Source organism: Jatropha curcas, chromosome 2, assembly GCF_041381405.1.
Source record: "Jatropha curcas cultivar XTBG-Jc1 chromosome 2, XTBG_Jcur_1.0, whole genome shotgun sequence".
In the NCBI taxonomy this organism is placed as follows: Eukaryota; Viridiplantae; Streptophyta; class Magnoliopsida; order Malpighiales; family Euphorbiaceae; genus Jatropha; species Jatropha curcas.
In genome coordinates, this window is record NC_143152.1 from 3,882,581 (window position 1) to 3,897,415 (window position 14,835).

General features: G+C 32.3%; 2 protein-coding genes across 3 annotated transcripts; one reads left to right on the forward strand and one right to left on the reverse strand.

Moving 5' to 3' along the window:
• Positions 1-25: 25 nt before the first annotated feature.
• On the forward strand, positions 26-3,797 carry LOC105646497 (D111/G-patch domain-containing protein). The gene is made up of 4 exons (XM_012232352.4): positions 26-186; positions 765-1,295; positions 3,226-3,291; positions 3,405-3,797. Exons 1-4 carry the CDS (start codon positions 82-84, stop codon positions 3,462-3,464), a joined length of 762 nt encoding a protein of 253 aa, XP_012087742.1. The 5' UTR covers positions 26-81; the 3' UTR covers positions 3,465-3,797.
• Positions 3,798-4,386: 589 nt separating this feature from the next.
• LOC105646498 (squamosa promoter-binding-like protein 9) lies at positions 4,387-10,090 on the reverse strand. 2 transcript variants are annotated; one of them, XM_012232354.4, is made up of 4 exons: positions 9,951-10,090; positions 9,395-9,811; positions 5,362-5,501; positions 4,387-5,270 (listed from the first exon to the last, which is right to left on the reverse strand). In XM_012232354.4, exons 2-4 carry the CDS (start codon positions 9,751-9,753, stop codon positions 4,651-4,653), a joined length of 1,119 nt encoding a protein of 372 aa, XP_012087744.1. In that variant the 5' UTR covers positions 9,754-9,811; positions 9,951-10,090; the 3' UTR covers positions 4,387-4,650. The 2 variants fall into 2 exon arrangements, with proteins under 2 accessions (XP_012087744.1, XP_089573782.1); XM_089717656.1 differs by lacking the exon at positions 9,951-10,090 and having other exon boundaries at positions 9,395-9,918.
• Between the last annotated feature and the right edge of the window lie 4,745 nt (positions 10,091-14,835).

A 14,835-nucleotide genomic window follows, 5' to 3' on the forward strand; every position in this document is an offset into this window, starting at 1 on the left:
CCCATTTACTGCACCATCGTGTTTTCTGCTAAATGTTCTTTCTCTTTCACTCTCTAGTCTCTGTTTATCAAAATCTCTGTAATGGCAGCAAAGAAACAGGGAAATGAAGAGGAAGATTACATGGGAGATCTCTCTCAGTTTCTTCCTCCTGAAACATCCAATTCTTCTAAATTCTCAAGCAAAAAGGTCAGTTTGAGCTCTTTTAATAATCTTCAACAACATTTATTCTCTCTATCTTATTATGTTGATCTTTGTTTATTTGCGCAACAAAACCTAGCAAAAAGAACTGAACGATTTAATCGAACATTTAGGTAGTTTTTTTATTAAACTAAATATACTATAATTTAATTTGCAGCTCTGAGTTACAAAACCCTAACACAATTATCCAATTTAATCAGTGAATAGCTTATGTTGGGAAAGAAATTAATTTTAGATGTGAAAACACAGAAAAATGAAAGGAAATCAGTAGAATTGTACTGTTGTGAGATATTTATATCCAAGCAAGTTTTTGTATCTGTGATAGATGCATGTGCTAAATGTATGTTAAAGCAAATATTTTATTATACAGTGAGGAGTGTTGATTATGGGTTTTTTTTTTCCCCCTTTTTTGTGTAAAGAATATGTTTAAGTTTATGGAACTATTATTTTTCTGCAAACTTGTCATCTAGACATCACCAAACAATTGGAATATTCATATCTAATTTTATTTTAATTCTTATTTTTTTAGTGGATGAGGGAAAGAATTATCATCATCATTTGTGCAGATCCTGGGCACCAGTACTTCAGCTTTTCAATCATCCAAGAAGAAGTCCAAAACTCTCAGCTGGCAAGAGCAGCGTAGACTTGAAAGAGAAAGAAAGCAACAAGAAGAGGATAAGCAAACCTTAACAAATATAGAGGCTCCAATTCCACAATCAAATATTGGATTTAAGTTGTTAAAGCAAATGGGTTACACCCCCGGTTCAGCTCTTGGTAAGGAGGGCTCAGGAAGAGCTGAGCCGGTGGCAATTGAGATTCGACGAACACGCGTTGGAATTGGAAGGGAGGATCCGCATAAGGAGAAGAGGAAGAGAGAGGAGCTTGATGCTGAGAGGAACAGAAGGAAGGAAGAGACATTGATAGCAGAGTTCGGGTCTAGGCAAAAATCACAATGGCGGAGTAGGAAGGTTGTTGTAAATTTCAAAAAAGCAAAAGCTGCTCTTGACCAGTTGGAGAACAAAGAAATCGTGGCAACAAAGAAGAATGAGGACGAGGAGGGTGAACAGGAGGAAGAGGAGGAAGAAATAACTGAAGAGGTATGTTCAGAGAAAATTTTTTTCATTACTCTTTATAAGTTACATTTTAGCTACTTTTTGCTTTTAATATGTAAGCAGGATTGAAATCAGTTGAGTAACGTGTTCAAACTGAACAAATTATGGATGTCCATCCAACTATTTGTTGTTGTTACATGCGATTTGGCAGTTGACATGCCAAATTACTTAATATTAAATTTGATTTTGTTAATGGCCGCATATGAACTTGAGGTATTTAATAGTAACTGATTGCCATTTGGATGTTGGATCATGAAATTCTTTGGTTTACTTGCTATTAAGATTAGAATCACATATCAGACAGCTGTACCCTACATTCAGATCGATAAACTAAATAGAGTGTAGGATGAGGTCTAAAAATATCGGTTATAAAACCTAAAAGTGCATAATATTTAGTGGCCTTCGATGCTGGGAAAAGGAAAAACAAAAATCCCAATCATTGTTTCGAATGTTTGTCTGTGATATGTGATTTTAATCTTAATAGCAAGTAAACCAAAGAATTTCTTCATCCAACATCAAAATGCCATTCAGTTATGATTAAATAACTCAAGTTCATTCAAGGGGGGAAAAGCCAATCCATTAAAAATTAGCTAAATAGATTGTAGGATGCAGTCTAAAAATGCCTATATAAACAATGATGGGGCCACAGATGCATTACGTTGTTTTATAGGTTCTGTTGATCCATTTGCCATTATGGTTGGTGACTGGTGAGGAACATTCCATTTCATGATGTTTGTTACCTTTGGATGCAATATAAATAAAATTCCATTATAAGCTGGCCAAATGAAAGCTGTTTTCAATATGCTTCATGCTATTATTTGCTTTCATTTTGCTTCAAACTTGATGTTAAAACACGTTTTGGAAAATTCCTGAAATGGTGTTGTATTGGATAACTGCATTGGGGACCTTTTCCTTAGATTGGAGACGAGAGACAAGATACGGTTTGACAAAACTCTAGTATATTTGAACTTTTAGGCCTAAGGAAACTTTCTACTGTTAACAACTCTTCATGTACCATTAATCTTTGTGCCTTTGGCCTTTTTTCAATTTTCAGTTTTGGAAATTGAAATGCATTGAGTTATGGTTTTTTCTGTTTCATGTATTATTTTTGGAAACAGAAAAATAATCATTTGGTATTTTAACAATTTCCTAGTAGTTCTCTCTTTCACCAGACAAACACACAACAAAGAAAGGAAAAAAAATGAAGTTTAAACTGAACTGCTTTAGTGATTTCCTGATTGCAGTTATGAAAGGTTTTCTTTCCAAAATCCTTAAATGAAAATTTTGTTGTGAACAATCATCAATACGAGTTTTTTTTTGTGTATGTAAACATGCTAACATTCTTATCTAAAGTTTGAACAAGTAAAAAATTCCTTTGAATTTCTGTTACTATCAGGGAGAGGATGTCTTTCTTTTCTTATCATTTTCTTCTCCTTTCAAGGATAAGGAGAAGATGTTATTGGATTTTACCTTCTTCCAATTGAAAAGGAAAAGCCGAAGTCTTACATATTCTGAAATCAGTCAAATCCCTCCTCTCTTGAGATTGGATTGTCCTACTTGTTAGTGCCTTTTGTCTTTTGGGGTTGTTATGTAAGTCCTGGTGAAGACTTGTACAAAACCAAATAACAAGATCCTTTTGAATCAAATTGGGAGATCAAATTGTATCCTGGGACTAACAGGTACTTAGTTATAACAAGTACAGAGAACAGAAAACCAGGTTCTGCAAACAATTAAATATAATATCATTTCATCCAAAGTAAGTGAATGTTTGTAGCATTACTGTCTTCTTTCAGTAGGCAAATCTGAGTGTGACTAAGATTTTTATACTTATTCATTTCAGTTTATCTTCATATTCATTAATTAGATAGTTTTTACTTTCTTGGAGATCCTAAGGGCAGTGAACTTGTGGATGCAGGATTTGCAAGAAGTATTGATGACACTGAGGGATGAATATAGATACTGCCTATTTTGTGGATTTCAGGCAAGTCGATTTCTTTCATTCTAGCTGATTATGAAGCATACCGAAATTTTTGCATATGTACATCTTCAATTACAAATTCAAAAGACATGACATTAGCTTGCTGCTTGTTTCAGTATGAAACAATGGAAGCACTTCTCTCCAACTGCCCTGGAATAGATGAAGATGAACATTAGAGTGGCGTCCCAACTTGTTTTGATTCATCTTATATTTAGCATCCAAGTGGAATGTCTGCTTGCAATGTTGATTTCCGGAGAAGATATTGAGGCAAAAGCAAAGCAGAAAGGTGATAAATCTTACACATGTTCTAAAGCATAAGTTGCTGCTGGGGATTTGATTCATTGCAAGTCACGTAAAAGTTTCTCATAGGATTTTACATGCTCAGGGATAGGTAGCTGCAACAGTTTGGACAATATGCTTAATTATTAGTTAGATAGTTCAGACTACATGGTGTCATTTTTAGCCAAGGTTTGATGGCAATAGCCAAATCCAAAAAGTTAAATTTTCGAGATTCTTTCCCCCTCATCTCCCTCATTCAAGTTAGATTGAAGTGGCTGTGGTTGAGGCAAATGATTATGAGTTTGTTTGGTATCAAAGTAGACTTAAAAAAGAAAAAAGAAAGAAATGGAAAAACAAACACACTAGTATAGATGTTTAAAAAGCAGCATAACCATTTTGAAATTTTTATAATTGAAAACATTTGAAGGTCATTTTTAAAGCATGAATTTTACTGACCTCTATCTAACATTTTCAATATGGTACTTAACTACTCAAACGTTGCTAAACATATACTAAAACATGCAGAGTTTAATCAAAGTCTCTCTTGCAAAGCTGTTGAACCGACAACTTTATTAAGGGGCCGGAAATTTCAATCCTTAACTAATCTGCTTATCCCACGTCAAAACATCTTGAAAATATGAAAGTCGAACTAAAAATTTTGGTTTTTGGGGCAAGATTCCATTAATCATCATATAACCACCAGCATCTGATGCACCTCAGCTTAGCTGCCTCGTAACACACAATGGCCATGAGCACACAACTCAAAACACAAACTGCTTCACAGAGCCACCTAAATGATAATCAGTCAAACATATCTCCTTGTTTCAGTCATAATAATAACAACAATAATAATATTAATATTCCAGTTCACAGGTAAAGTCGATCTTAATAAGCCCAATGTACCAGAGCCATTGCCACTGTTATTAAGATTTTAAGAGACATAGGTGCACATTAGCAACAGTCTTGCAATTTTATGCAAATAAACACCAAGTGCCAAAAAAAGTAGATAAGGTTTATGCCCCAACATAAAAATACACGCATAAGGTCACCTGCGCAAAGTTTAGATTCCACATAGTGGGCCGCTTAGAGCGACCAGTGTATGTGATGAGTAGAAGAGTCAAATGCCCTGGAGTGGTCAAGTTCCATATACTGCCTCCTATTCTGTTGAGACAGCTCAAGCTCACCTGAGAAATGACTGTTCAAAGGCTGTGAAATTTGACCCAGACCAAGATCAGGGCACATCTCGTGCGAACTGCTACTAGCTTCACTGCCCTTGAAACCCCAAGACGGGTTCGAATATTGATTCACAGCTGCACCATGAGGAGCTGTTGATTGAGCCATGGGTGCTCCTTGGGTATTCACACCAAGTCCTGGTTCTTGATTTCTTGAGCCCCATGGTTGATTTGACAGAAGAGAGAGAGCACAGCTTGAGTCAGCAATGCCAACTCCTGTGAAGCATTCTCCCGAAGGAATTCCAGAACTGGAAAAACCAGCTCCACAAGCTGCTGATCCTTGTAGATAGAGATTGGATGGAGGATTCTGAGAACTATTCTGCCATGGATGAGGAATAGACCTTCCTGTCGATGCAGTTTGATTTACAGGCGAACGCTCTGATGATCTTCCAGTTGGCCATGCATCCCTTCCACTAAGCCTTGAGTAAGCACTGAAGTCCACAAGAAAGCCTCCACCTCTGTTGCTGCTATCTGTTACCAAACAAACCAAACAGTCAAAATCATATTTAGAACCATATGTTTTTCATGGCGGTCATAGAGAGGAAACATTTAGTGGTCTTACCATAAAGTGTTGAAGAGAGACGGTTATAGCGAGAAGACAACACTGATCCAGGTGGCGGTTTCCTCCGCCGCTCATTATGGCCAGCTAGGCGTCTGCGGCAACTTCGTTTTCCTTGGTCAAATTCAGGAAGTTGATGAAATCTGATCATAACTAGCAGACAAGTTACTAATAGACAGTGATAGGAAAATATTAACACCAATTATCTTTGCATATAGATATAAACAGATAACAAATGGACAAACAAAAGAGAAGTTGGCATCACAGGCCTTTTGCAATCCATATAAACTGGGACTAGGAAAGGTCAAGAAACCGTTCTTGCAAAACAAATACGAAAAAAAAAAAAGTGAACCATCGACGTTGTTAGGATGAAGAGTTATAGTTAATGTGGAGCACCAAGTAAAACTGGGGCAAAGATGTTGCAGGTATAATCCATCCAGCCAGGGTACACGACTCAAATTGAAATATTAATTTAGTTATAATCAAATTATCATTGATATTTAATAGTAGTTACTGAAAATATCAAGCTATGCATTATAGAACAAGAACAGCATATATATTGCCGGTCTATTTCGCTCACCTCTGTCCAACTGCGAGCGCCTCATTGAGGTTGCCTGACTCTGGTCATTTTGAATGCTAACCCTTGCACCCTAAGGCCTGCCCTCTAATAGCAACTTTGAAAGAAGTGGTCACTAATATTATTGAGAAGATCCTAAAACCAAGAGCTGTAATGACTAATGAAACCTAGGTTTAGAGACAAGCCATACTCACGGCTTTCAGTCTTGTAATCATTAAAGAAAAAACATTTGTTTAAAAAATGATGAACTGCTAATGACTATAGTACGCATTTTAACCATATAACAGTTCAAATAACTTTCTATCAGAACAGTTATAATAGTTTCCTTTAAATAGCTATATACAAAAAGGAACCTATTCAGAAGGAAAAGAAAAAAGTTTTAATATACAACCATTTGTTTCAACATTATGTGCTTACAAAACTAAAACACTCAAATTTCACCTTTTGATTGCTCACCAACCACTGTCCTTCTATTCGTTTCTTCCAACACAATTTGAGCTGATTTCTAGATACTTTAGATTCCATTAGGATAAATGTGCTCAATAAATATGCATAAGTCTGGCTTGACCAATGTGACCAAGTTGTGATTATAGAAATTCAAATTGAAACTTTCAACTAAAATGCCACCCATTACATACTTTCTGAAAGGACTAAAATATTCTCAGGTGAGGATTTATTTCACCTAACAATTTTAACTGGATAAACAACACCAGATAACTTTTTATATGTGGTTAAACCCTTACATTTTGGCACCTTACCAAGTGCCAAGTTTCTATCATACATTTTCATCTTAGGTCACTTATCCTTGATTCAGCATAAGAATACAGTAATCTCTATTACCAAATTCCATATTTGATAATGTCTTAATAGATTATGAAGGCAAATATTAAAGAATATATTAATTTGGAGATCTCACATTCGAGTCCAATGATTAAATACCTTTCCTCTTGAGTCATAGCGAGAATTGGAGCATATGTTGCTGAAGAAAAATGGTCAACAAGCATGACTTCAAATGCAACAACAAAAAAATAATGGACCCACCTAAACTTAGAGAACTTCAACTCCAAAAACCAACATGGTTGAATGGTTTTACATTTTAGTAAAATGGTATGAAGTATTTTGCGTGCAAACACAAAATCAAGTGGTCCAAAACCATTCAACTACATTTAGATGTAGCACAGTCATTCTCAAAGCAGGGTCAATCCAATTGTAGGTCACTATCAAAGCAAGTATTCCCAATCTAAACTTAGAACTCATGCTCTGGTTCACTAAAAGGATGCTAGTAATTTATGAAGCTTTGAACATACGAAAGGGTTTAAAAAATTGTGCAAAGAAGCGCACTCTCTCCTATCCCTTAAATTTGAGAAACATCCTTCAGAAAACCTGTTACCATGCAAGTGAGGCAAAAACTCTTGTATGTTAACATTTCTGCCAGATCTGCATTCTACAAAGAAACATATCAACCTAGTTGAAATTGTGGTTCTTTCTAGCTTGACAAATCAGATAGTGTACTGAACTCAACTAATTTGCATTTAAACAATGATATTTAATTTGAGGGTCATTACCTCCACCGCCACCCTCCCTCCTTTGCATGTGGAAAAATACTAAAACCAAAACATTAAAGAAAAAATTGCAGTGTGCTTCTAGATCAAAGAGGCATCTTATCTGAAGTCTTGGGCAATGTACGGTTGTTCCCGCATTTGAACAAGCCTCTATAAGATTTTCCCTTAAATATAGATACCCGATATAAAACTTCCTAAATTGAACACTTAAAATCAAGTTTCAATTTACTAATTTTACCAAAAAAATATTTGATAACATGTCTAAGATTGGTACAAGTGAACTTCACCAAAATCTCAACTGGATGTTGATGCCAATACTATCATATGATAAAAGTTCTAGCGGCACTTGTACCCCATTTTACTAAAACAAGGATGATCAAAAGGGACCACATTTGCAATTACAATTGTCATACCAGAAGAGTCCTATCAGAATTGGCAGAGAAAATGCTGAAGAATTGATGCATTATAAAACAATATTTGGTCCTTCAAATTCCGGACCACCTCATATAACCACAATATGAACATAGGGTCCCAAACTTCATCAATGAGTCCAGAACTATAAATGTTTTTCAGGACCAATCTGTAGTAACAGCATGCCCTTTTGGTGGTTAGTAATCCTATAACTGCAAAGTGACCATTGGGTCAAGTACAAGCTATCAGTATCAGGGATTCAAAGCTCCACTTCTAATTTTCCCTCTCCTGAAGTAGAAGTCTAAAACATAAAAGCATTGCATAAAAAAAAATTTAATACATAATATAAAGATAAAAACTAATTATATCTACACAAGCACTCCTAAATGTAGAGGGGAGCATATGACAAAAATACAAGATTAGAAAACATTACATTCTAATATATGAATATTTATCTGGAATTCCTTAGGAGATGGCTCAATGATTAAAAATTTTGAATCACAACTAAGACGGTCTATCTTTGAAACTCAGAAGGGATTATGAGTTTATGTAGCCCAAGACCCAATTTGACCCAAAAGAAATGTTCACAGTATAATCATAAGCTATCTTAATGTAGGGATTAAAAGACGAGAAAAACACTATGTATGTCTAAAACAGAATTAAGTAATGCAAGAGCAAGAAGATACTTGTTTCCTAAACCAACAGAAGGCAAGACAAACGAAAAATATAACTTTTCCCATTAGTAAAAGCTGAACAGTCTTCAACAAAGGGAAAAATTTGTAGTTTTATTACCAGAAATGCCTAAAACTAAATAACTTACCACAAAAAAGGATCAAATCAAATCAAATTGAAGGACATGGACAAACCAACACGCTGGAGATTAACAGTAAGATTCCAAATAATAATGCACATAGTAAACATAAACAAACAGCAAGAACCAACCCAACAACCCCCCCCCCCTCTTCCAATTACCTAATTTTTATTTTATTTCTAAATAATAGGTACCCTTATAAATTCAAAAGCTTGTCAATATGATTATAAAGAAATATAAATCCAAAAGATAAACAGATAGAAAAAGGGAAATTATCCAAAAGCCTATCCAATTGACAGCAACGAACCAAACAAAAAACAATCTATGATGATAAGGAAAGATAAATACAAAACCCGCTTAAGAGACATTGAGAGCCACAACTACATCACGACCACGCCACTTGTACCTTAATCTATAACAACTCTAGAAAATTACCATTATCAAACCAGCTCAAGCTCAACCAAAATTCCTCAGCTTTCTTCAGCTAATAAATTTTAACACAACAAGACAAAAGGACCCATAAATTCCAACAACAAAGGAACCATAAACATAAATCAACCAAATCAAATTTTCAATAAAGCATGAAGCCAGGATTATATTTTAAAACAAATAGAGAAGGAATTGAATACAAGTAAATAAATATATTGAAAGAAAGAAAATTAAGACCCAACTTACCTACTGCACTGCTGGCAAAACCTTTGCTCTAAACCAGCAACAATGACCTTAGGAGACTTGGAGTGCATGCCACAAACTTTATGCCTAGAATAATAAGCCTTAGCATCACTCAGATCCACTTTACACCCTTCAACTTGGCACCTAGGTGGTTGCTGCTGGCCACCATGAACTTTCCTGGCCGAGGCTCCAGAACCAGATGAAGAAGACCCGGTTGTAGACTTAACCGGAGCCCCAGCCCCAGTTCCTGCATTCTCAAAATAGATCTTTTTTCCAAATTTTAACCCATTTATGCACTCAACGGGTGGAGAAGAGGGGCTAGAATCACCTGACTCGGTAAAAGAACCCGAACCCATTTCCATAAGTGGCTCTTACAGTTCATTCATGGTAGTTTTTCTGGTCGCTGGCGAAGACTCTATACTATTTAAAAAGAAAAGGAAAGTATAAGTACAGAGAGAAAAAGAGAGAGAGAGAGAGAGAGAGAGACGAGAGTTTAAGCTCTATGGTTTTAGAGTTGAAAGAAAGAGGAAAAAAAAAAAAGGCAGATAAAAGCAGACACCTGACACTGGCCCATGCCAGCGAGGGTATAGCATAGTACACTGACTGACCAAGAGACACCCCTCTTTGGCTCTTTCTCTTTCTCTCTTCTTTCTTTCTCTGCGTCTATCGAAAATAATAGTGAAAAAAGCAGAGACAGAAGTAAAAGAGAGGTACTTTGTAGAGTTCAAGGAAGCTTTTAAAAAAATAAAAACAGGGACTGTTTACATGGGCAAGAGCAACTAAATTCAACTGTCGTTTTACACAGAAGCTTTTTTTCCTGTTTCTTTCCTTTGGCCGTATGCTATTCTTTATCAATGAGAACTTTTTTTTCTTTCTTTTCTCTTTTTTTTTTTTTTTTTTTTTCTTTCCATCTCTGTCTATCAGTAGAAGTGACTGATACCAGTGGGAAATAAGGATATAGGGTGCCCATATCAATGGTCTAAAAGGTCATCAAAGACCCTTTCTTTCTTTCTTTGGTTAGTGAATGGAGACTGTTCTTTCTTGGTCGGTGAACCAAAATATTTTGAGCAGGCTCAGATTCGGAAATTTCATGATTGATGTCTTCAACAATATCCTTTTTGGGGTTTCTTTTTCACTATATTTAGGGGGTGCAGTGAAGGTGTTATGAAAGGGGAAATATTTGTTAAGTGCTTAACTAGAGTCTAGGTTCCCAACTTGTAATTTTTAAGCTGTGAAGGTAGCTCTAACATACCTATTAAAAAAAAGGATCGTATTATTAAATAAAATATATTAATGTTGATGGAAAATAAATTTAATCTCTTATTTAGAACAAATGAATTCTATAAAATTTTATAGAATTTATCTGAAAACCATATTTTTGTGTTTAAAATAAAAAAAAATATAGATTTCAATAATATGAATTCAATTTAATGAAATTAAATATAACTAAATCAAATTCTAAAAACGTAAGTGAAATTTTTAATCGAATACTACAGAAGTAACCAAACTTTTTGTAATAAACCTACCATCCTTCTTCTACAAAGTGAATTTTTCAAGTTTATGTTTATTTAACTTATTAATTTTTTTCAAAATTTGCTCAAAACCATTTAAAATTTAGTTTTTTTTAGAAAAATGTCAATATACTCATCGTTTTATTATTAAAAAAAGAAAAATTCTTTAAAATTAATCTCATTTTGTATATTGATCCAAAAATATTTTTTACGAAAATCAGAAAACAACTTTTTGGGAACTTTTCTTGATAATATTGATAAAAATTTCAATATTAATTTTTTGGATAGTGATTTTCTATATATATATCTTAATTGAAGACGATTTATATGAATTTTACATAAATTGCAATGCTATTATTTCTATACATATCTAAAATATGAGTGTATTTATTTATATAAATTTTATTATTTATATGAATTAAAAATCAAATTATTATATTGTATATCTATATCTATCTATCCATATAATAAATATATAAAAGCCCAATCAAATTTGCTTATGTAGCGTGATATTATGAAATTTAGTCAATGATGTAGAATTTTGTTATTTTTAAAATTTTTGATATTTTTATTTAATTATTTAATTTGAAGAAATCAAATTATAAAATTTTTCATTTCTTTATTCAATAATTAATAACCATAAAATAAATTTATTTCACTATTAAAAAGATCCTTTTTTTTTTGAAAGCACATTATTAAAAAGATCTTTGTTTTCTTTCGTTTGCAGTAATTAATAATCCAAATAATAATTTTTTTGTATTAATAATATAACACTAATTAGTTTCTTCAATAATTTTTCTATATATATATATCTAAATTGAAGACTATTATTTATATGAATTTTATATAAATTGCAAGACTATATATCTAAATTGAAGATATTATTTCTAAGATATAAGTACATTTTCTTCAATAATTAATAATCACAGTATAAATTGATATAACATTTTGTTACTTTATAATTTAATTTATTCTATATTTTTTTTAATCTTAATTTCCTTTTGAGTACTATGTTTATGATTACTATATCTACTAAATATATCATATAAATTCTTATTTTCTTTTTTATGTTCAGCATATTTTTAAATAGTGATAGAAATTAATACATTGAATAAAAAGATATTTATGATTAACGATTCAATAAAATTTCTTTATTTTTCCATTTAAGTAATTTTATAGTTTGTGTAACACTCACAATCCGGTTCCGTAGGACTAGACAATGGTGTCACATTTTGTGCCAGAGGCACGTACTGATCTATTTCTAGCTATTTCAATTAAGTTTGGTGTTTAATTATTCCAGTCATTTAGTAAATTTTCAGTAAGTATTTTTAATATTATTATTACAGATTCCACAGAAGGACCAGCGTTTTCGAATCTAGATTTTTTTTTTCAAAACAAAATGTGAACTCTTAGGTAATATTTTGAGAATTATGTTTTAACAGTTATACTATTATAATTCATTGAAATAAAGTTTTTCTTGAATTAAAAATTATTTTCAAAGATCAATTGGATTTAAACTTGATAAGCTTTTACTAAAAATTTTCTTTGAGTATCCAATATCCGGTCTTGTAGGACTAGATAATGAATATCACAATTTAAGTAATTATTTTAATTTTTAAGAGCAATATTTATGTTTATTATTTTTAGTTTAGCTAAAAAGTTGAGTTTATTTTTTTAATTTATTAATATAGAATTCTTTTATCATTTTTAAATTTATAGAAAAAATTGGATCAGTAGTTTTTGTTACTATTGTTAAAGGATAAAAAAAAGGTAAATAACAAATATTATTTTTTTCATCATATTAATTTATTTATATTTTTCAATTAAATTTATCTTTTATTAATTATTTACAAGTATTCAGGTAATAAAAAATTAGTGGTTATTATTTATGTTTGTTAAAATATTAAATCAAGGGTATTATAGAAAATAAAGAAAAATAAATTTTCATTTGAGAATTTATTTTAAATATAATTTTATAGTATTCAATTGAATTTTTTATTTTAAATTATGGCATATCAAATATAAAATTTTATTTATAGATAAATTTTACTTATAATTTATTTACTTAGCTTATTTTTTGCAAATATCGACTCATTCAAAACGTATTAAACATATTTATGTATATAATAAATAAAATAAAAAAAGTACTTTTTAGTCTCTAAATTTTGATCTAATTAATCAACTCACGAAATAAATCTTATTTCGATAATTATAAGTAATAGACGATGTGTAGCTACGTCAAACAATTTTATCATTCTGTTTAAAAACAAAAATGCAAATTGGACTTTAAAAAAGATTATAATTTTGAGAGTAGATGGGAAATAAGCTGCATGCAGCTTTGGCTATGCTCGATTCAGTTGGAGAGAGTGGCAACTTGCTAGGAATAAAGCACTCTTGAGTGTGTATGGAGATGAGAAATGAAGGGCAAAATGGTCCCATGAGAGAGAGAGAGAGAGAAAAATGAACAATTGGGCACTCCAAGCACCCCCTCCCTATATTTATATTTAAAAAATATTATGAGAAGATGTGACCTTTTTGGGGACTAGTGGCTGTGGTGTTGGCAAGTGTGATACGAAATAATTAGATCACTAGAAATTTGGGAGATTTTACTTTTGCAATATCTTTCTTTTTTGCATTGGATTTATTATTACTTCTAAAAGGTCGCTTTGCTGTTTCCTTTCTATTTTCAGTGAATATTAATTAATTAATTAATTTATTAATGCTTCCTTCTACCGTTCTAAAACTGCAAACCTACTTCCCTCTGTGCTAAACTAAAAGCCTAAAATACAATGTTTTGGTTTGGTAACTTTTACACTTAGTGTTTTTTGGTCGCATTTTGTTTGGTTGATGAGTAGAGAGTCTATTTAAAATGACTACTGAGTGTGTTAGTCGTTATCCTCATCGGCTCTGGCCACTAGTTAAGTGTTAAGGTCCCAATTTAAGACAACACACAGGCCGTATCAACCCCTTAAACACTAGTGGGAGACCCTACCCTTTTTCTACATGGTCATGGCGTTGCGGTCCTCAATTCATAATAGCAAGAGCCTGGCTTGAGGCTAGTTAGATACATACTTTTAGGCTACTTAGATACATACTCTATCCCTTCTCTTCATTTATTGGTATCATTATCTATACACTTAATTACTTTTAACTACTATTTTTATTCCGTAATACTTATTGCATTTGAAATTTTACATTTCTTAAGAAAACTATTAACTTTATCTAAATTATAATAAATTATCGAGTAAATTGATTATATTACCCTTAATTAATACTAATTCTCCAATAAAACCATTAAATTGAAGTAATAATTATTTGGTTATATATAAAGGGTAAACATAGAAAAAAACACTTATTACTCCTTGAAACTACAAATGTGACAAATATTTTAAAATAAGTTATTTTCTCAAATGTGATAAATATTATGAAATATAGGTAGTAGAAATATGGGATGACAAGATTCATTTTTCTTTGATCGAAAGTCTAAGTTCGAACATTGAATGTGGAGTGACTTTAAATGTTTGGGATGGAACGTTGTTACATTTGTGGACTCGCTCGGTGTAAATCTGAATTAGTCCAACAAGTAAAATGTGGATGCCAAATGATTAAAAAAAAAAAAAAACCTATAAACACTTGATTTGATTTTTTTCTAAAAATAAAAGAGCTACATACACTTTCTTCTTTTTATTTATGTTTAGTGCAAGGGAAAATATATATTTTTTCTTTGTTTTCTTTGAATAGGTAGAATTTTTTTTTTAAATTCATGAGTGGTTAAAATAGACCGAAATAATACTGCGAACTATATAATAAAATAGCCTTCCTTTTAACTCGCCAAATCGATGAAAACAATTATGATAAAAAAACTCAAACTTCACACCCCTAGCTATATACATAAGTGAGACTAACCAGACCGTTGTCTAACCAACCGCAGAC